The sequence below is a fragment of the Musa acuminata genome, chromosome BXJ2-11 (genome assembly GCF_036884655.1).
Source record: "Musa acuminata AAA Group cultivar baxijiao chromosome BXJ2-11, Cavendish_Baxijiao_AAA, whole genome shotgun sequence".
Lineage (NCBI taxonomy): Eukaryota > Viridiplantae > Streptophyta > Magnoliopsida > Zingiberales > Musaceae > Musa > Musa acuminata.
The window spans coordinates 28283175-28304846 of NC_088348.1; the positions used below are offsets into that span (position 1 = coordinate 28283175).

Below are 21672 nucleotides of genomic sequence, written 5' to 3' on the forward strand. Positions count from 1 at the left end.
AGGAGAAAATGAATTCTTGTGATGGAGATTTGGAGAAGGCTGAACATAGTAGAGTAGTATGGTGACTTTGTGACAACAATGAGCCTATGCTTTAAAACAACTAGACAAGCAATGTGATATGGTTGCAAATGGAAAGGGTACCAACAAAAAAGAAATAAGCCATGGCCATGTGTTGTGAAGAGTGATGAAGAGAGAGATGTTCACTTTTTCCTACTTGCAATCTTATCAAAATATGAAATGGGTTGCTAAGATAGATAGAGTCTGATGCATATCCAAACCAACATAGTTCATCACTGTTTATGTGAAGCCCTACCTCCAAAATGATGATGTTATTACAGTGGAGTATGCATCTTACAGTGTAGCAGTGGCAAAAAGTGGCACCAGTCTCTGTAGCACAAAGTCAATTGGTTGGTTGATGAGGGAGAAATGATATATGAAATTGATTGCACTCTGAATACATTGGGAAGAGCTTCTCTTGACTTGGTTTGATCTGATGCAAGTCATCATCATCATCATCATCAGAAGTGGCTTAGCATGTATGAATTGCACTGTTGTTTCAACTTGTTGATCTGGTTCTTGAGAGAGAATTTTCCACAGCACATATCTGATTGAAATAGGGAGTAGAAAACTATATAAATATTGATTGATATCATGTGAAACTCCTGTAGTTGGATTTAGAGAGCCATGTCTGTCTATCTCAATCAGGAAGCCTGTTTCTGGGAGCTTAAACTTCAGCTTGGCTATGGGTTGATGATCTATTAGTGGACTTGAATGAAACATTCAAAAGAGCATACATTTGTTCTGGTAGACACTGGTCAACCCTTTCTATGCATATCCAGATTCATATTTGGAAAAACTATATTAGAATCTTAAGCTGAATGAAATGTTTGGCTCTGTTCATCCCATGCCCTCCATTTCCTCATGCTAAGAACACAAATGCAGAATATAGATAGATGGCAAGATCGATTAATTAAAATTCGTGTCATATAGCTGAAGAGACATGCTCAGAATGAACAGAGAACAACAGCTCATATACCCTAATGGAGAGAAGAAACTCATTATTGGCTTGACAAAGATTAGTTTAGGAAATCATGGATGATATGAGAAGAGATCATTGATTAGATGACCACAAGGTGCTCAGAAAGGCAATGGTTATCATCAATAAAGATGGACCTAAGATACCTCCATGTCTTGAGCAAGAGAACTTGTGTTATCAGATCTCAAATTGCATGGGGGGGAATAAACATTGCTTCTTTCTCTTCTCTTTCTTGATTTCATATATATATATATATATATATATATATATATATGGATAGCATAAGAATCATTTGGTGAACCCATGCGTGCACTTAAAACCCAGTGGCATATCAATCTCTCAGCCGCTTCAGGGAGGAAACCTAAAGCTTTCTTGCTGAGATATGGTCTTGCGTGCTTTGCTTCTGTGTCTGATCGTTTTCTTGGGCAAGTGTTGCTTGCAATCAATCCACACAAAGATGAGGTCGAAGAAGCACAGGAGGTAGGAAGCCATATATAATCACTAGCTACAACCCTAACTACACGCACGCCATGCGTAGAAGAATCCGCAGCACGATGTTCGTCAGTGATCCGACTATTCTTCGCCATCTCCACCTCCGATCGTTCGCGGGGGAAATGGACTGACGTTTAGGATCTCGTCGCGGTTGACGTACACCACCTTGAAGACATCAAACTGGGCGTCCTGAGAGAGGTGGCTGAAGTAGGGGAGGATGGTGTTGCGGTAGTCGGAGCGGAGCAGCCAGGAGTAGCAGGCATGGAGGGACTTCCACACCATCAGCGCCGCCACCACCGGCTGGTCGTTGCAGCGGAGGTGGACGCCGGCGGACAACCCATCGGTCTTCGCGAAGAAAGTCCTGTGAAGGGCCAGGCAGGCGTAGGAGAGATCGGCGACGTCGCGAGGCGTCGACGCCATGGCGCTCAGGAAGATGGTGTCGCCGGAGGAGAACTTGGCGAGCGAGCTGCCGTCTTTGGACTCCCCAAAGAAAGCCTCAAAGAATCCATGATGAAGGAGAACACCCATAGTTGATACCTCTTCTAGCACTGATAGCTACAACAACAGATCTTTTGAGCTCAATTACTCCAAAGAATGCAAGTTTATGACTGTGATAATCTTAATCATGACAATTAGAGATGATTTACTCCATGGAAAGCTTGGTTTTTTTTTTTTTGGTTTTCTGGAGATAAGAAATGATAGTTTATGACTCACCAGAGCATCATTCAACATCTTTCTGTTATCGGGGGACCTTCTTAACCATGCACCATACCATACAATCTGCAAGCCAAGAAGAAGAAGAAGAAGAAGAAGAAGAAGAAGGCTTATACTCCGCGAGGAACTTAAAAGCTACTAAAACTATATCAAGGAGTGGGCGAAGAAGAAGAAGAAGAAGAAGAAGAAGAAGAAGAAGAAAGCAGGTTGCAATACATACCATATTGCCATGTATGCTTCTCAACACTGAGCTATAGACGCAACCGAGATCCTCGGCATGGAAGGAGAAGTACTTCACGGCATCGATGAGCTCGTCGGCGAAGACACCAGTGGGACGGAACGCGAAGAAGCTGACGTCCAGCTTCTTGTTGTCGAAGGGCACAAATCAAGGCATCCCAAGGGCGCAAGGAAAGATCACAGACCAGAAGCTAACAGCAAGGAGGAGGAGGAGGAAGACTAGTTAATTGTTCTGCCGCCGAAGCACACGAGAAGATGGAAAGAGTCCGTACAAAATATTGGAATTCAGCTTCCAGATAATAAATATAGCCTTCGGGTGGGTCTTCTTTGGCTGCTGAGTAGATCCAAGCATTCCTCCACATGTGGCTTGAGTCCTCAATATGGAATCTTGGAGGAAGGCTTGGTCAAACGGAACACATGAGATATTTGACTGTATAGCAAAGTCAAATGTGTCCCTAAGTAAATTAATGCCTGTCCAATTTTGGTTTGAACTCATTCAATTCTTTTTTCTACTAATCTTAAACTTAGCAAAATTGATTGAAGCCTTCCTTCACTTATACCATAGAACGAAATGAGTTCAACTAGCCTGTTTCTACTTCAAAAGCTTGCATTGCCAAGTCATCTGATGGCTGTCAAATGGGAAAGGAGAGCAAGGATCAAAAGAGACACTTGTAGTCAATTGGATGAAGGTCTAGAAGAAGAACCTCTTGGAATCTTCTATCCAATTCCATCATCCACGTCAAATATATACACCATCACGTCAGTTCAGTTTTAGGTAGCAATTTGACTTCCATAATCTAAATAATAACAACTAACAACAATGCTTCCAAACACATTGGCAACTACACGTGTATAATTGGTGTTGAGAAGGAGCATTTTATTCATATGAATGATAAGTAAACTGGCGTATCTTTCTTTGAGGGCAATGCCATGACATCAGATTCCATCTACAATATTGCAACCAAATTGAAGATAAAAATGAGAGACTAATTATATATTACTCCCTATAATTATACTTTATCTTTTTAAAAAAATTACATTAAAATTTCTGTAATTATGAAATTAAAACATCTAATTCCATTTATGCTTGAAAGTAATATATAGTTAACCCTAAAAAGAGTCATGAACTAACTTAAAACATAGATAATATCCATAAATGTGACACAAGCAAGGCTGGTCTCTCACTTCCATTCACTTTAACAACGGAACCAGAGAGTAATCAAGTTTTGGAGGTCACAAAAGCTAAATAAAAAGAAAAAAAAGAACATGATCCATCTACATGTCTAAGCATAAATCTGACACAAAAGGGAAAACTTTTGAGTGAACATGTTGTCGAAATAATCCAGCCGCATTAAATTATAACTAAACGAGGCAAATTGTAAAAGAATGTAGTGGAAAAAAGTTCTTCAATTATTTAAAAACAACTTTGGCTTTCTTTTTCATCTACATGAGATGCATTTTTTACTTTGTTCTGCTGATAACCCTATGTGTAAGATCCACGAGGGCTCGCCTTGATACCAAAACATCCTCATCGTCACTTTCAGGAAGAGCTTCAATAGCTTCCGCAGCATAGTTTGCATGCTCTGCTGCTAGTTCTCTTGTCCTCTCAATTCCTTGACTTTTTCCAAGGTATTCAAGGGCCTACAATAAAAGGATGAAGGTTGATCAAGCTAAATCTATGACATGTTTAAGCACACATGCTGCAGGAAAAAAAAAACATATAAGCATGACAGAATTATAAACAACTAAAGTATAAACATCAGTGTCCAGAACCCCCTTCATTTAAGCATGATGCAGAACTATCATAGCTGAAGACAAACATGAAGACTAGATCAGAATCTAAATAAGCCAATATTGTCACGCTGCACACAGATGTTCCTGGTTATGGTATTGTCAGAATCTAATTATACACCTCTTATTGCAAAATGTAAGACCATAGATAAATGCATGAACTTCACATGACTAGAGCACCATGCCAGTATTCTTATGTCTGCATAAGATGCATATGCCATCAATTGAAAAAATCCACACAGCATCTATACTCTCCTAACAGAATTTGTGTGAGATATTAAAGTTACCTATTGATAAAAAGATAATTAGTCATGGAAAACTTACAACATCAACATTTGCAGGATCATCAAAACCCTGATCAACAACAACATGCAATTCAGGGAACTCCTCCATTGCAAAAAGTATTGGAGCTGTCACAATTCCCTGTATGATAGAACATATCTCAACAGAAGTAAAATAATCATAACATATATACCAGCTCAAACATGTAATTATGATTAACCACTTCCCCTTTATGCAGCCTGTTAATTTTGCTATTTGAAAATGAGAAGCTCAAAGGATGATGTCCAGACAACACATCATGCAAAATTAAAGACCTTTTTTTGTTGTGGATTTGTGTGTGTGAGGTGTCCGTGAGCGAGTCCAAGATTTGTCCTATAAAATGCTACATAAGGTGCAAGTTACTGCTTCCCACAAGTCCTATGTGATCTATTCATGAACATTAGTAATCTTAACTCTAGTTCAAGGCCTTTATGGTTCATAGAGGAGCACCTTGAAAATGCCTCTTTGAGGATCTTCAACAGTAGTTAAACTCACTATTATAAGAATCTAGGTTGCCAGGTCACCAGTGGTAAAAATATTAGATAACCAGTCATTTTATTCTGATGAACTTGTGTTGACTTGCACTTCGAAGATGTAGCAATTTAGGTAACTAAAAGAAAAAGGATATTTTTTTTGCGACCTGCACAGGTTGACAAAGCACAATGTATGACAAGAACAATAACATTTCGAATATGCAAAGATGCATGACAGCCCAAGCATGAGATGCAACACGTGGATTTAGGTGCCCACCAACATGTGATAACCAGTCATTTTATTCTGATGAACTTGTGTTGACTTGCACTTAGAAGATGTAGCAATTTAGGTAACTAAAAGAAAAAGGATATTTTTTCTGCGACTAGCACAGGTTGACAAACCACAATGTATGACAAGAACAATAACATTTCGAATATGCAAAGATGCATGACAGCCCAAGCATGAGATGCAACACGTGGATTTAGGTGCCCACCAACATGTGATTGCTCATGCTAGTGTCGCCTCCCAAGCATGCAGAGCCTCTTGATGTGTGCCAATGGATACGAAGTCATGCTCATTATACACCATTGTGACCACAGAAGTGTCCTGGCAGGTAATTAGTATGTTACTGCTGCCAGGGAAACTAGCATGTTACCGCATGCTCATAATATATGGCTCATGATCAACATAGGGTCTGAATGTGGATCCTCATCCATTGCTAAAACTTCATCACAAATCATGAAAGACCATGCACATAAAGATGAGTCCAATTAGGTCTTGTTAAGCAAGAAGATACACACAAAAAAAAAAAAAAACAGCCACCTTTATCAATGATCACAGATCAAGTCAAACCACAAGTTACAAATGACATGATTGTCCACATGGCTGCTACGAGGATAAAAAGAGCTAAATTAGGATAAATCTAGTACTGATAAACTAAGGTTTTTAACTACTGTTAAGATAAAGCCACATATTCCAGGTACTAAAAAAAGAAATGGGTTGTTGATTAAATAATACTACACAAAAAAGTTTTGATAGTTAGAAAATTTTGTTCTAATGTGATAATGTGGTTCCCTAATAAAAGTCACCTGTTTGATCTCACATTAAAGTATGAAAGATTAGAAGAGAACAACTGTAGAATATGCTCTCCTTATGAATGACACCCAAAAGAGAAAATGCCAAATCATATGAGAAAAGGTTGGCATATACCACAAACACAAACATCTGATCTGGAAGTCTACATTGATCACAAAGAATACTATTCAAGTGAGATTTCTTTTTCAATCATTTTCAAAAGTCAACCAGCAACAAAGAAGATGAATAAGATAAAAGATGAGGAAATCGAAAGAAATATACATGCCGAATATCGGATAAGGAGCCCTTCCCAAGTGAAGCTGATGTGCCAGTGAAATCAAGAATATCGTCAACTAGCTGAAATGCTAAACCCTGACAGAGAGTACAGGTTCCAATCAACCCAACAAATAATATCACATGAATATGGTGTTTAAAACAGCTTGAAGAAAAGAAACTGTAGCAAACCAAATTTCTGCCATAGTCATATGCAAGCTTTGAAACTTCTGCAGTATGCCCTGCTAGAAGAGCAATAGCTTTGCAACTGCTTGAAATCAATGAAGCAGTCTTGTAATATGTCTTCTGTAGATAATAGTCCATGCTGCATCCAAAAAAAAATTGTTCAATGGGCCAAAAACATACCACATTTGTATCAGAAGATAACTAACAAATCAGATAAAACAAATTTTATTTGAATTCATCAGTGTGAGAGTATCCATCAATCGAATTTGGAGAAACAAATCTTGTGAAATTAAAAGACCAAAACTGGTAGAAAGTTAAAAGAAATGCACCTGCGACGTTGCTCGGATTTAGTTGTCATCTGCATTGTTTCACCAGTGACTAAGTGTTCTACAGTTGTTGCTAATAAACTTACAACCTGAAAAGACAATCAAGATATTTACAAGTGTCAAAAAATTAGCGTAGAAGGCAGATAAACATGTAAAACACAGACATTCCATACAGTTGATTGAATTTATATCAGTAAACTAGACACTATGCTAGGGATAGTGAAATTAAAATTAAGAATTCATCTTCTATTTATACAAGTTATCTTCTCCACATTTTTTTATTAAAATAATAGAATCAGTTTCTTCTTACATGAAATAATCAGCTAAAAAGTAGATTATTTGAAATTTATCATGGTCAAATTCTATAATTATATCCTCGAAACCTCTACATACAAAGTATTTATGTTTAACATAGTTAAACATATCATTCAAGATGGATTTTGTCATTTCATTTTCAAGATTTTAAGTCATGGACATATTCATGCATAGAGGTCAGGCATTTGATCCACAGATACATTATCAACAAGCAAAAAGCAGCTTGCATTCTACATCTGACCTTTCAGAAAATACAGTTATGGGTGCATCAAGCATTGGGCTATTCTATCTATGCTACCACTATATTTTTTGATCAATCTACAGTTACATTAATAAAATGAAAGAAAAAATAGTACCACAACATAAAATTTATGATAACTCGAAGCACAAATTAACTGCAACTTACAGCAACACCATACAATTACATAAAAAAGGATCAATTAACAAGGTATTAAAACAGCAAACATTTATGTACCTCTGTGTTCTTAAGTGATGCAAGGGCAACACATGCTCTTGAAAGTAGAAAGTCCCCTGCAAGCACAGCAAGCTGCATAGTAAAAATAATTAAATAGTTTATGCATGCAGACAAGTGGTATTATAAAATTGGGGGAGCACATTTTTTGAAAAAAAAAATCAAATACTTCTATTTTGAAAAAACGGCAGCCCAATACATGAGGTCCTAATGTGGGGTTTGAAAAGGATCAATGTGCACAGCCTTACCCCTGCAAGCAGAGAGGCTTTTTTATGTGACGTGAACCTTGGTAGCTAAAGTCTTATTGTGGCACCAAGGCTCATCCTCAACCTTGGTTACAAAAGTATCGAGTCAAAATTAAAACTCAAAAACACATATTCACTAGTGATTATTTCTCAGCATAATAAGCACACAAAGTATGTCCAGTATGTACCTTGTTCCCCATGACAAAATTCAATGAACCAATCCCACGCCGAGTATTAGCATCATCTAGAACATCATCATGGAGAAGGCTTGCCACCTGAGGAAAAATTAGGTAATGAGGAGCATGGCATAGTCAACAAGGGTAACTTTCAGGAATATATTAAAGAATACCAAATATGATATTGAAATCAAGCAAAATGAGGTGGACATCAGGTTTAGATGACTAACATGAATCATTTCAGTTATTTCAGCAATGCATTGCTGCCTTGCACGTAAATCCTTCGAGAAGTTGTTATAGGCACCACTAGCAGCTGCTTCAGGTATGGGCATATTCAAAGCCGAAGCCATCAACAACAGGACCTGCAGAAAGGCAGTTAAATTATGTGCACAAACAAGAGCAGATAATGAGTTTATATGCCTATAGCTGTTTATCCAAGTAGCTTGAAATACAGTTCTTATGTTACCATAAGTACTTTGACAAGTCACACTATTACAAACATATGTAGCATGATGAAGCAAATGATTGAGCTCCAACAAACAAGAAACTCTACAAAGAATCAACAGTAATTAATTTCTAATTCATACAGTAGGGCGAAATCTTTTCCCTTCCACTCCCACTTTGAAGAAGTATTCAGCAGCCGATGATAACTTTGGAACCTGCAAGAAACTAACTTGAATATTAATACGATCATAAGTACGTAAAGGAACTACAATCCTCCCGAAGCCCATGGAACTACCTTTACTTTATATCATATACATAGAGAGAAGATTTTAAGTTCAATATAATATTAAACCACACACCTCAGCAACCACCATAGAGCGCAATCTATCTGCAAGCATTGACAGTTCATCAGCGACTAAGGCGAAAGGGTCCAACGGTTCCTAAAAACATACCCAGTGAAGTGTCAATTTAGTAACCAGAAAATTTTTGAATAAGAAAATAAACAAAGACTATTTTTCACGCTCGATAAAATAGAAAAGGCCCCATGATTTCCTTAAACAAATATATTACCTTTGGATGTGGTTTCTCAACTTTATACAAAAGCATGGAAATGATTTCTACTATAAGGATATTTTTCTAAAGAAAGATTTTACTTAACCAAAGACAACAAACTAGGTTATGGATGAAAGGCTTCAAAATCAGCGATAGATACCAGAATCCTTGGCAGGAAGTAACTGAAGGGTAAACCTAAGTGTGCTCAAATTTTGACATAACTAATTTAAGAAGGTCCTATCATATATTGGCAAGAAGCATCAAATTAGTTTGTTACATCAAATAAGAGCAGATGCCAAATTTCACTGAATCAGTTATAACAATGTTTATGCAAAATATATACTACCTCTCTCGAACTATTGTCTTGGTGGATCTGATATCTGATATCATGGATGCCGCAAGCACCCCAGAAATAAGATTCTCTGCAAGCCAACACCTACTAATCCACAGAACAAAAAATATATAGTATAGAATCATATAGCATATCTCAAGTTGCCGCCACATGGACAGCATACATGCAGAAAACAGAAACAGATTTTGTTAATGGCAGAACATAAATGATCAAATATACCCTACCCAAAGTTGTGGTAATTTAACTTAGAGCAACAGATCTCAACCTTCATCAGCAGCAATGAAAGTTGAAGCAAGAAATTTAGTAGGTAATAACTAGTCTGGGTCACTGCAAAAAAAACAACTATATGAAATCCATGAATGGCATTTCCAAATACGACCATACTTTTTGGGAGATATCAGCAGCCATCGTTCTTAAAACAAGGAACTGCAATGGTCGCAGGAGTTCGCTCATACCAGCAAGCATGAGCAACAGCATCACTATCAAGAACGATGTTACCAAACATATCTTACATTAAGATTTCTCATATAAGTGAATTATGTTTCTTACACAGTTTAGAAGGATGCTTGAGTGACAAGCCAATGAAAGAAAAATTGTAAGTTTTTTTCGTTGCAAGGTTCTATATATTGTATGTACAATTGGCAAGGTCAATTTACCGGTCTGATAATCAATCAGGATGTGGACTGGGTAATTTCACCGGATACAGTCCAGCATGGGTTGTACCAACTGGTAAACTCACTGTATCAGGCTCACCAAATGATAAAAAGACCAGCACAGAGTAGTAGTTTATGACCCAATACTATGACCAACTAGTGTTTACCAACTGCAGTTTGTTGTCAGGAAGAACTTTTTCTTGTTGATGTAAACAGTGCAGGAACGAAGTAAGAAAATTACAAATTAATACAAACCAGCCCATCCTCCATGTGTCTATAGAAACAATAATTTACACCAATAAAGATCGGGAATTACCTCCAGATCTCTATATCTTCCTAAATTTAAGGAACGACATAGTCTCCCGGCGAAGGCCAATACTCCTAATCAAGATTTCAAATCCAACTAAGCACAGGTATCAAGCAGCTAGCTATCGTTATCCACACGAAAGAACTCGGAGAACAACTTACAGTCAAAAGCAAAACGTCAAATTTATACCATATGCCAACCACATCAATTGTCAAGAAGGTAAACAGCAAAACGCATGCATAGAGAATCTGACAAGGGAATTATTACGAATAACACAATATAAAATCATAGGAAACCAACCCTGTACCAAAACCAATAAAACCCACATCAAAAATCAAGCCAAAACAGTTGGCAAGAGAGAGATCGCACCTTGGGGATCTTGGCAGGGTTCCGGGTCAAGGGAGCTCCAGAGCAAGCAGCGGAGAAGAATCTACCGCCATGCAGGCCAGAAGCCCCGGTCCTCGACCGGCTCACCAAACTCCTCAGAGCCCATCTCAAGTACATCCTCGACGGCTGAAGGCAACCACACCACAACCAACCCGAAACCACAAGGCGCCAATAGGCTGAGGGATCGGATCGAGGGGGGTTCTTTTCTCCCACGGTTCCCTTCTCCGATCAGGGAGAGAAGCCCTCGTCGTGGAGAAACCCTAGTTCTCTAATTCCTCATGTGGGGAGACTCCAATCAGTTGTGGTCGTCGCCGCCGCCCTTTTATACACAAACGCCCCTCTCGAACTTGTTCGTGCAAGTAAACCCCCTGCTGCGTTTCAGGGTCGATGTGGTCCTTTGCGATCTTTTACACTCAATCTTGTCGCACTATTTTTGAATTTTACCTTTTTTTTAATATAATTTTTAATGTTTATTCCATTATTCTTTAATTAATTTATTTTACATTTAGTTCAAAGCAGAAAACATCAGCTTCCTTTTCGATAAAAATGATTTAAATCTCATCTTCTTCATTTATCTTTCGTAAAAAAAAGAAAAAAAAATCTCTGTTCTTACAGCTATATAGGCATATTACTATTTCTTCTCCAAATACAAACCAAAGCAATAACATTTCTTTTCCAGAACACATAGGTCAGCTGAATTCTTTCCACAGGAAACCTCAGGTAAAATGTGTTAAGCTAACAAAATGATCAATCCACCTTAAGCATGACAACCTAATCAGTATCTAAAACACAATAGCATCATTCATCTTCAGTCATCATGCTGCCAAGTTTTGAAGAGCATTGAATTCTTTGAACTGTCAAGGATTTGGTTTATCCTTTGCTTCATGCATCCAACTAGTGGTTCATGATTTGACTGTGCAATCATCGGCAAGTCTAAGGAACGGCAGAACATCGCGTTCAAATCATTACAACTTTTACAAATACATTAACCATCAACATTTTATACCTTGGTCTTTTAACTTCGATAAGGTTTTACAGCAAGCAAAATTATCATGAGTTCTATAAACCCTCCTTGGATACGGTGGGTGAATACAGTGCAAAGACTTATTGATAGTGTCACAGTGTAGCACATAACACATACCACATGCTTGAAAAATTACAAGGTAAAACAATAATTTTCCTTGTGTTACTTTTCAGGCAATCAATGGAATGGTTAGAGAACTATATGTTTTTAACACTAGGATTCTAGGTAATGGTTGAGTTACATCCGGGAGATCAGCAAGGGGACTGAGATTGATGCAGCTTCTTCACCCATAGCTGGGTGGAACATCTCCAGTGTGTCTAGGTCCCCGTATTTTTCTAGGACACGCATGCGGCATTCTTCAGCTGCCATCAACCCTGTGGAGAAGGCACCGTGTACCGTGCCGGTATACTTGATGCTTGTAGCTTCCCCGGCAAAGAAGATGTTGTCCACCGGGATACGCAGCCTCTCGAAATATTCGCGAGGTTTCCCAACTGCATCGTAGGTATAAGAGCCGAGTGAATTTTCATCTGTCCCCCAGTGTGACACGAGATACTGAATCTGAAATTCCAGCAAACTAATCAGCAGAAGTGTTCTCCATGTTTTAACAAATGGAGGAAACCATATATTGCAGATTGTCAATAATCTCAACCAGAAAAAGATACCAACATGGAATTTTGCTTGAAGCACCAACTAAAGTGCTAGATCATCATAATAAGTGGCGAAGTTGATGCAATATGCAGTAACAAATGTGTGAACTTTAAACAAAATCAATAGTGGAATAGGTGATTAATTCAAAATGTTACAACAATTTCCTTGACGTGCCTCAAAAAGCGTCAACTTTAACATAGTAGTCAATTTAAAAAAAAAAACAACAAAAGAAAATGGAGTTCGAAAACAATGCATACCGGTTCAGATGCGTCTGGGAGGATCCCTTTTAGCTGACTAAAGGCAAATTCAGCAGCAGCCTTGTCAGACATTTTCTCAATATCATTAGCGAGGCGACCTGCAGGCATGTAAACAAGAACAGGATGGCCAGTCGCTTTGTGAAGATTAAGGAAATAGCTGCAACCATATGAAGTAGGTGAGACTACTCCAAGAAACTCCACATTTGGCCAGAAAACCTTGTTGAAGTGCAAAACGATTTTGTTCTCTGTCCCGACTCCAATACCATCTATTGCTTCTTCTTTCCATTCTGGAAGTCTTGGTTCAAATTTGATGGATTTGGCCTTGAGAACCCCCAAGGGTACAGTTATGATAGCAGCATCAGCAAAAAATGCTTTACCACTGCTGACAGTGACCTCTACTCCCTTTTTACCCCGCACTATCTTTGTAACCCTGGAAGAAAGGATTTGGAGAACATTTTAATTGATCATATAACTTTATAACTATAAAACACAGGTGTCTAATGAAAACAAACACATATTATAGACATAGCTAAACAGAAGTATGAAAGCAATTTTATACTATAGATCAGAACATACTGGTGGTGGAGACGAATGTCAAGACCTTTTGCAAGTGTGTTAATGACAGGTCGGTAGCCACGAACCATAAGTCCATGACCGCCAGGGAGCAAAACTTCCTGCAGTTAGTGAAGCATGGAAACCCATGAAAACATAACTGATAAATGAAGCTGAACAACATATTAAAATAACAGACGAGCTTGCAAATGGTCATTGATTACTCAAATTAAGAACACTGAATTATATGAATGAAGCTTCTGAACTATTACTTTGAGAATGAATTTTACGTGGTAAACATACATTTATTTGTTAAACTAGCTGTTGCCACAAGAACTATCTTTTGATAAATTAAGTCATGTCTTCACCTTATCCCAGTTCTTTACCGAGATGTTGTTAGCATCTGTAGCAAACCAACCTTCCATTCTGCAAAGGTACCACTGCAGCACATTGTTTGCGAGGCCTTCTTGCCTGCAAAGAAACAATTTCAGATATAAAAGAAAATGGGTGCAAATAAAACACAAATTTTAATGAAAAAAATAATACCATTTTCAACTAACCTTAGATCTGGATGTCTCTCCAGAACAAGTGTAATAGCTTGGGCTATAGACATGTCTTCACTTGTTTCATGCCTGAGTTTATCAGTCTGAAAAAACTAACGGTCTTATAGATCACCGGCAAAATCAATACTGTAGTTATGAGCAGGTACAGGGTAGTATGTAAACTTGCCTCTTCTAAAATACTTTCAAACACCTCACCAACTTTTTGGACTAGTTCTTGTGGGACTTGCCGTCCATCAGCATCAAAAAGTGCATAGCTGCAAAAGAAAACAAGAGATTCAAAATATGTCACAGCTGTCTGACCAGCCTATATTCAAATCAACAAATTCACTCTATTTCATTTGGTTTATTATCTTGGTGCTTGGTGATAATTTACTATCTAATTAAACTGGATCAATTATCAAATTCCAAAATATAAAGTAATCATGAGTAGCATTACCTCTCTAGGTCATGATCAAACAAAACAGAATTATCACCAGATGTTCGATAAATTGGTAGGCCAAGTCTTCCTATCCACGGTGCCAAAGGATTTTCTTTGCAAACGCCATGCAACCTGATGTTTTCAAAGTAGTATAAAGTATAAACATATGCATATATATATGGTCATTGGTCGTGGAGATCAATTAGAAGTGTTGATATGTTTCAAGAGAAACTTTACCAAGCTGCCCCCATGTCAACGGGAAAACCAAATGAGTAGTCAGTGTAAACTCGACCACCAATCCTATCCCGTGATTCTAAAAGCACAACCTGAGGGGAAAAGAAATAAGGCATCCATTTGATATTAATTAAGCGAGCAACTTTATCATATTAACTTCCAGACTATAACTGATATGTGCAGTTTAAAATACCTAAATGGACTGTTCAAGAGAAGCCCACTGACCTTGAAAGATGCATTCTTCAGTGCATAAGCAGCTGCAATCCCTGCAAACCCACCACCGATGACGATGGCAGAAGGAGAACGAGGCCGCTGTTCTTCAGCATTTAAATAATAAGAGGCTGCAAGGACAATAAAAAATTGATTCAGTTTCCATTTAGGTATTGGATAGCTCTGGTGCTGATGCACTAAGTACACACCTAAAAATTGGTCAAATTGATGAGATTTTTGCATGTAAGCATGCATGAAAACTCTCAAAACACACACCACAAGCGTAGCAAAAGGACATAACTAAAAATTTATGCTTCCTTTGCAACAAAAGTTGAAAGCATTATCAACAAAAACTGATAAGATCTGTCAGCTAGTCATAACTAAAAATATGTCAGGGCGTGAAGACAGTGAATTCAAGGAGATCTGAGCTGATTTTGTTCCTTAATGATTGCTCTGAGAGAATAATCTGACATCAAATGGAGAACGATCATAGAAGTCTAACCTGAATACTCAAATAGTGTAAACATAATTAGACCTGTGTCCCATGACTGGAAAGTACTTAACCCGTAGACGCTTGGGTTGGTTTAGTATTTAGATAACTAACCTAAAATTATGTTTCAGAACATTATGAGAAACTAAAAATACTGCATGCATAGGTCTAACAGTGCTGGAAGGCCGCACATATATTTCCAAGTATATCACATGCTGCAATGCTTGTGATATTTAGTAATACCTTCAAAGCAACTAATCAAGACAAATAAGATACAATTGAGATCACTGTGCCATTTTGTAACACTTGCTGACATATTCTATCACTTAATTTAGCTAAACAACCGAGCATAAGCACGAATCATTGGAAAATGGGCAAACTTCATAGTGCACAGAAGTACGCTTCATTACAAAAACGCCAAAAGAAAGTCCACAGATCCATATAGGACATTCAACATGGGCTCCATGGCCACTAGACAAGTACACATGTTATTGTTTTAGTGCATGTGCCACAGTAAACATTAGCAAAAAAGCACCACGACAGACAGACATGTACCGAAACCGAGACGAATCCACGGCAAACTCTGCCCGATTCATGTGCTAGTTCAGAAATTTTCAGTTTTTCTTTCTCAATCATACAACATAAACCAATTAATTGACCATAGACATTACAGGAACGGGACCTTCAAAGATCGATCGATTGCATCGTCAATCTACTTAGAGGGGGGAAAACGAAAAAAAAAATCACTTCTTTGAACGTAAATCCCATGACCATCGTCCCAAAACGCCCCAAAATAAAAAAGAAGTACAATTTCTAACCACAAGATCGCAAATTTAAGAATAAAGCAGCAACAAAATCAAAAAATTTCCGACCAAAAGGAAGAGAATTTGCAAGCACAAAAGGCTACATATCTGAACACAAGGAGTCACCTTTTTTGACACCGTTGATATCACAGCGGTTCTCCATGACTCCAAGACCGGCGATCGCAGCTCCAGCGACTCCTCGAGTCCAGAATCGAGGGGGACGATTGAGGGGAATAATGGAGAATAAATATCAGGAGGCAAGTGGCGAAGTGATTCGAGTTCGAATTCAACCCCAGGTTCACGAACCAGTTCATACGTAATCGCAAAAGAACAAATGGTCGCCTCAGAATCAGAGCGATCCCTCTCCAAAACCCAGAAAAAGCACTAATCGCCGCAAGTAGACGGGTCAGCCGAGAGATCCGAGCGATCCCATGTGCTTCGGGCGGTAGCCGCAGGGGTTTCCGAGGAGATCGGAGGGGAAAAGGGCCTGCTTTGGGTGAATGGGAAGGGAGAGAGAGCAAACGGAAGACGAAAGGGCCGACGTCTCTATTCACTCCTCACGCTGCCTTTTCCTCTGCTCGACGGATTCCATTTATAGCTTACACACATATCGGATGCGTCCGCTCACCGTTCACCGTAAGCTTACCGCCACCGAATTCACAGTTACTCTCTCCTAATTCTCTCTACCTTGTATTAATTTTATTGTTTAAACATTTTCATGTTTATTATAATTTTTTATTTCTAGTATTTTTTTTCTTAGTGTATATATTATTAGTTAATTTGCTATAACTAAAGTAATCTCCATCATTTTCCATTTACCTCCTCATGGAGATGATATTATAGACGGTGACGCATAGAAAAGGACAGGTGTCGGATGGGGGCTTCCACGGTGAGTGAGGATGAGGAATCTGAGCCGTTGGATCATAGAATTTGATTGATCAAGGGATTGGTGGTGAAGTTTGGGCAAAATCAACTAATTGATGTTTTTCTTGCTATTATTATGTTTGATTATATTATTTCTAATTTAGGAGAGGGGTGATGTTAAAATTGCACCTTCAAAAAATAAAACTATAACAAAAAATTTATCACAATTAAATTCATATCTAGAAATTTCAATTATCTTTCTTCAGCCTATATAATAATTTCAATTTAGATAACAGACCATTGGAATGATCAAACAAACCATGGGCAATATGGTTAGTAGCTAATGAAGATTAATAGTACATTAATTTACAAAGATTAAATTATGTGATGATGCACCAGTGCAGTTAAATTCCCTAAACCTAAGATTAGTAGACCTGTTAAAGAAAATAATATATTTTTTATTTTATAATCATTCACAATGCTGAAAACTATAAATTTGTGACACTCATAAAAAACTAGGTAAACTATAAAAGATTGAAACATAATAATATCACTTATGCATACAAATAATGAAAATTATGATGTATAACATTAAATATCAACTAAACCCATTGCAATGACATTTTGATGTTGAAAAATAATTAAAATACTATTTATCTTACTTAATATTCTTACAAGAGAATTAGCTCATACATGCAACATGTACTTATTAAATTAAATTTGAAAAGATTATGTAGTTTATTTAACATTTTCACCATTACTTTTTACATTTTTGACATATCTTACATAATGTCAAAACATAATTTATAATTATGTTTAATCCTATTTAACATCCAAATCCATTATTTTTTTTGAGTTTTGGATCATATTTACGTCGGTATATAAATTCATTACAAAATTATTCTCGATCATGAGATTATGAGTTCATAAATATGTGTATTATTAAATTTGAAATTGGAAGAGTAAATTAAGAAAATAAAAACTAAAGTAACTAAAATGGCAATCAAGAATTTAAAGCACCTGATTCTGTGATGTCATGGTTTGTGTTTTATTCTCACTGACAAAACATGAATATGCTGGAGAAAAGAGTGACCTAATAATTTCCCATGCAAAGCCAGATGCATTTTTTTTATTTCTGTGGCCACATACTTGGATGTCCTGTTAACATGTCCATCACAACCTATCAATAAGTTAGGTCACAGCCTCTCTCTCTCTCTCTCTCTCTCTCTCTCTCTGTGCTGTCATTTAAAGGAAGAGAAAATTTATTCAGGAACCAGAATGGTGAATGGAACATCAAGCAACATATGATGGATGGACTCTTTCCAGAGTATCTCCTCTTTATTTAATCTATTTAGACAACATGGATAATAGAGGAGCTAATCCTTCTTCCCTCAATACCATGGAAAGAAAGAAAAGGCTTGAATAACATTGTACAGATGTGTTGTTATAGTCTGTTGGATGATAGGAGCATCTCTCTAAAAGGAAAAAATATATATATATATATATATAATCATTGTTTAGATGCATTTAAAGTTAACTATGAATTTAGATTCCAAGTGGCTGTTTTTCAGGAATCATTTTACTGACCCCATTTTGTGGTAAGGGAGCCTCTGAATACTAATTTTCAAGTGTCACTTTGAAGATAAGGAGCAGGAAAAGATGACTTCAGAGTTGAGGAAAACTAATTTCAAGTAAATTGGTGAGTGCCAAGAAAGCCTCCCTAAACTAATTTCAAGTGTCACTTTGAAGTTAAGCAGCAGGAAAAAAACATCATAAACACCTTGTGAAAGCTCTAAGCTACTTATACAAGTCCTATTTGTGTTCTAAAAAGCTGAAGAAGTATGATTCAGGAATCTTCTCCTGACTGTTCTTCCACTACTGGCCAAAATGCACTTGATCAAATGCAAGCCTTTTTTTTTTTTTTGTTTTCTGTCAACTGGTGGAGCACTTGATCAGGATAAAAAAGAGGTTCATGAAAGTGATTTCAGATGTGATTTTCCTTTTTGTTAGTGCTTTGGTTGCTGAGATCACTTCTTGGTACTTCCATTGACCCATGATGGTACATTAAAAACAGTGATAAGTATTTCCAACAATTGGTTGCAGCAAAACTAGCATATTTGGATCCTTCAGAATAATGCTGAAGAACAAAGATGGTGGATGATGTCCTCAACCATGACACCATCAGCAGAATGTCAGCAATCTGTGTTTCTTTTTCTATCAATTGGACCTGAAATAGGTGCTCCATACCAAACTTTGTTTCTAGGAAGTACTTGTTGTTGTTCTCTTACACCACACCAGTCTTGCAAGTTGAAGCAGAGATCTCTATGTAACTTCATCCCATGACTCATTAGATTAACTGAGTCTATGATGCCCACTTTTGCTCAATAAAAAAAAAAAAGAAAAGGACTCCATATTTTTGCTGGTGCAGCTTTTGTGCACTCTTATGTTTGTTTCTGACAGCTATATGATTCAGCATGAGGTGGAAATAAATAAGATTTTAAGATAGTGAATGCAGAGAAGAAAAGAAAAGATTCCACAGGGAACCATTGTTGCTCTCAAATATCTTATAAGAGTACCAATCATCCATCCATCCATCAATGTTTGATTGATTTAATGTGATAACTGATAGGGTGGATGTCGTCCACACTGAGAAGAAGTGGTCCTGCCCTAAATGAGAATGATTGAGATGTTGCATTAGGAGCATAAATAATTAGGAATTGAATGAATTGGACCAACCAATTCTCTTCTACAATCAGAAAATTCTGAAATTGTGCAAAGTTGATAGTAATCTGTGAAAACATTGTGGAATATTCACCTTGCTATATTATATGTGCCAAAATGAGGTTTTGAGTTTTTAGTGGTGAAAGTGTTAAAGAAAACAAATGCAAGAAGACTGTCACTGTGCCTCACCAACTACAGAAGATCCTTTTGGTCCAAAGAAAAATGCAGAATGCAAAATGACATGTTTTTGTTGTGGAAAGATGAGCAATTGGGCTATGCAGGTGCATATTTGGACCACAACTTTTGCATCATATGAAGTTATCAAGCAAGACAAACACCCAAAAGAGCCATAGGAGTCTCCTCTTACCCACATCTTAGAGGTTCAAAAAACAATGCAATTCTTTTATTTCTGCAAAAGTGGGAACCTTCTGGTAGCTGCCCACTGCCTTGATGGTGATACAAACATCAGGATATGAGAATCAAGGGCATTTAATGGTGCCAAAGGAGCAAATTTTGACATCATTGCATGCTTTTCCATTTCAACTTTCCCACATTAACTAACATGAGATGCTCATCTACTAACTCTATGGGAAGATTTCAAGTTTTAGTCCAAGACCACCGGTATGGTATGGATGCATACATCCTATGATATATTGTGTCCACATGACATGATAGCATATCCACTAAACCAAAGAGGATAAGAAGAGAGAAGGAGAAGGAAAAAGTTATTGACAGTCAATAAGAATCTATCTAATTTACAAATCAAAAGAATAAAATATATAAATCTGGGCTGAACCGAATGAAATTGTCCAATCCAAGTAAGAATTTCTGATCAAACAGATAAATATCAATCAATGCTTACCACAAATCTGATCAAATTTTTAGACCTTAAGATTGGACAGTGCTAAGATGCATACTTGTGGGCAATAAGGTGGATGACATAATGCATATAGCATCAAAGTGACAAAGAGAAATTGTTTGTGCTGCAATTGACATAAGGTGGAGTGGTAAGCACACCTAATTCAGATCCCACATTGTGGAATATGCACCCCCCGCCTGTCCTTTATCCTTCCATCACCATCAACAACATCTTTTCGACAATTAAACATCCCATGATTTAGACCCCTCATGTGGACGTGTCATGCTGCTTCATCACAAATCGATGGACAAAAAAGTGTTAGCATCAACAGAAACATCTCACCAAAATGTCCAACACTAAAGAAATTGCTTGTAAGGTGTGGCGGTGCAGATTTGATTCACATGCACTAACATCTAAATTTGTCCACAACCAACATGTCTCAACAAATGCAATGTATCTTTGACCCACCTCTCCTTTTCTTTCCCTAGAAAAAGAAATCAGCATATACTACTTTGTAACACAAATCAAACCATGCTCATTCCATGAACAGGTTGCCTTCTCTATATACATGAGTAAATTTATAGACAATAAATAGATACAGAAAAGCCAATACATGAGGGATGATAACATATTCTTGAGATACTGATGTGAACTAAAGCTAGAAGATGATCCAATCCCAGAGTGGCATCTGCACTTGTGCAATTATTTGGGTCCAAAAAATCACAACAAAGAAAATAAAATACATAGAGAGGAGTGCTCATAACTTTTTAGGGATCAATAGGGACTCAAAAATATATGACAAGCCTTGAGGTATTATTACATTTCGATAAAATGTCAATTCAAGCTACAGGTCAGAATTGATGTGGGATTATTATCAGCATATAAATTGAAATGTCAACATAAATCAGCAGTATAGAATTGAATGATTTCCATACTAGCCTGGTGGGATTTTGCAAAGTCACCAAATGTTCAAAGGAGGAATTGCTAGAGAACAAGAGAAGCTTTTGTCCATTTCCAAGAGACAAATGGAGCACATGGAGTGGGTCATGAGAAGACATAGAACATGTGAGCAGTTTGGAGCATCTTGCAGCACCAGTCTTTTTTGATGAAATATTGGAGTAATTATTCCATCATCACTAAAGAAGCAAGGAGTTATAAGATTGAAACAGCCTGTTGGAGTCCATTACACTACAACCAGTCAA

General features: G+C 37.4%; 3 protein-coding genes across 5 annotated transcripts; all 3 read right to left on the reverse strand.

Annotated features, from left to right (window-relative positions):
- Window positions 1-1057: 1057 nt before the first annotated feature.
- On the reverse strand, window positions 1058-2624 carry LOC135626636 (uncharacterized). The gene is made up of 3 exons (XM_065132082.1): window positions 2463-2624; window positions 2243-2308; window positions 1058-2083 (listed from the first exon to the last, which is right to left on the reverse strand). Exons 1-3 carry the CDS (start codon window positions 2463-2465, stop codon window positions 1610-1612), a joined length of 543 nt encoding a protein of 180 aa, XP_064988154.1. The 5' UTR covers window positions 2466-2624; the 3' UTR covers window positions 1058-1609.
- Window positions 2625-3759: 1135 nt separating this feature from the next.
- On the reverse strand, window positions 3760-11121 carry LOC103971798 (solanesyl-diphosphate synthase 1, mitochondrial). Of its 3 annotated transcripts, none has more exons than XM_009385923.3 (12): window positions 10810-11121; window positions 9475-9567; window positions 8936-9016; window positions 8720-8791; window positions 8363-8494; window positions 8145-8231; window positions 7715-7786; window positions 6928-7013; window positions 6605-6737; window positions 6422-6511; window positions 4595-4693; window positions 3760-4120 (listed from the first exon to the last, which is right to left on the reverse strand). In XM_009385923.3, exons 3-12 carry the CDS (start codon window positions 8972-8974, stop codon window positions 3941-3943), a joined length of 990 nt encoding a protein of 329 aa, XP_009384198.3. In that variant the 5' UTR covers window positions 8975-9016; window positions 9475-9567; window positions 10810-11121; the 3' UTR covers window positions 3760-3940. The 3 variants fall into 3 exon arrangements, with proteins under 3 accessions (XP_009384198.3, XP_018676143.2, XP_064988153.1); XM_018820598.2 differs by having other exon boundaries at window positions 9475-9564; window positions 10810-11120; XM_065132081.1 differs by lacking the exon at window positions 9475-9567 and having other exon boundaries at window positions 10810-11120.
- A 687-nt stretch (window positions 11122-11808) lies between these two features.
- On the reverse strand, window positions 11809-16591 carry LOC135626638 (polyamine oxidase 3-like). The gene is made up of 10 exons (XM_065132083.1): window positions 16153-16591; window positions 14749-14864; window positions 14527-14615; window positions 14308-14421; window positions 14038-14125; window positions 13869-13954; window positions 13677-13779; window positions 13333-13430; window positions 12757-13186; window positions 11809-12409 (listed from the first exon to the last, which is right to left on the reverse strand). Exons 1-10 carry the CDS (start codon window positions 16187-16189, stop codon window positions 12089-12091), a joined length of 1482 nt encoding a protein of 493 aa, XP_064988155.1. The 5' UTR covers window positions 16190-16591; the 3' UTR covers window positions 11809-12088.
- Window positions 16592-21672: the final 5081 nt, after the last annotated feature.

What these genes read in the sequence shown, in the direction of transcription:
- LOC103971798 (XM_018820598.2), bottom strand. Translation starts at nt 10,944, where the DNA reads ATGTACTTGAGATGGGCTCTGAGGAGTTTGGTGAGCCGGTCGAGGACC. An exon ending in GGAAAAGATTTCGCCCTACT is followed by an intron (nt 8,495 to 8,719) that starts GTATGAATTAGA and finishes GCCTTTCTGCAG; the next exon opens with GTCCTGTTGTTGATGGCTTC. An exon ending in ATCCTGCAAATGTTGATGTT is followed by an intron (nt 4,121 to 4,594) that starts GTAAGTTTTCCA and finishes CTTTTATTGTAG; the next exon opens with GCCCTTGAATACCTTGGAAA.
- LOC135626636 (XM_065132082.1), bottom strand. An exon ending in AGATGTTGAATGATGCTCTG is followed by an intron (nt 2,084 to 2,242) that starts GTGAGTCATAAA and finishes CTGTTGTTGTAG; the next exon opens with CTATCAGTGCTAGAAGAGGT.
- LOC135626638 (XM_065132083.1), bottom strand. Translation starts at nt 16,189, where the DNA reads ATGGAGAACCGCTGTGATATCAACGGTGTCAAAAAAG. An exon ending in CGGTAAAGAACTGGGATAAG is followed by an intron (nt 13,431 to 13,676) that starts GTGAAGACATGA and finishes CACTAACTGCAG; the next exon opens with GAAGTTTTGCTCCCTGGCGG. An exon ending in TCCCAGACGCATCTGAACCG is followed by an intron (nt 12,410 to 12,756) that starts GTATGCATTGTT and finishes CTGGAATTTCAG; the next exon opens with ATTCAGTATCTCGTGTCACA.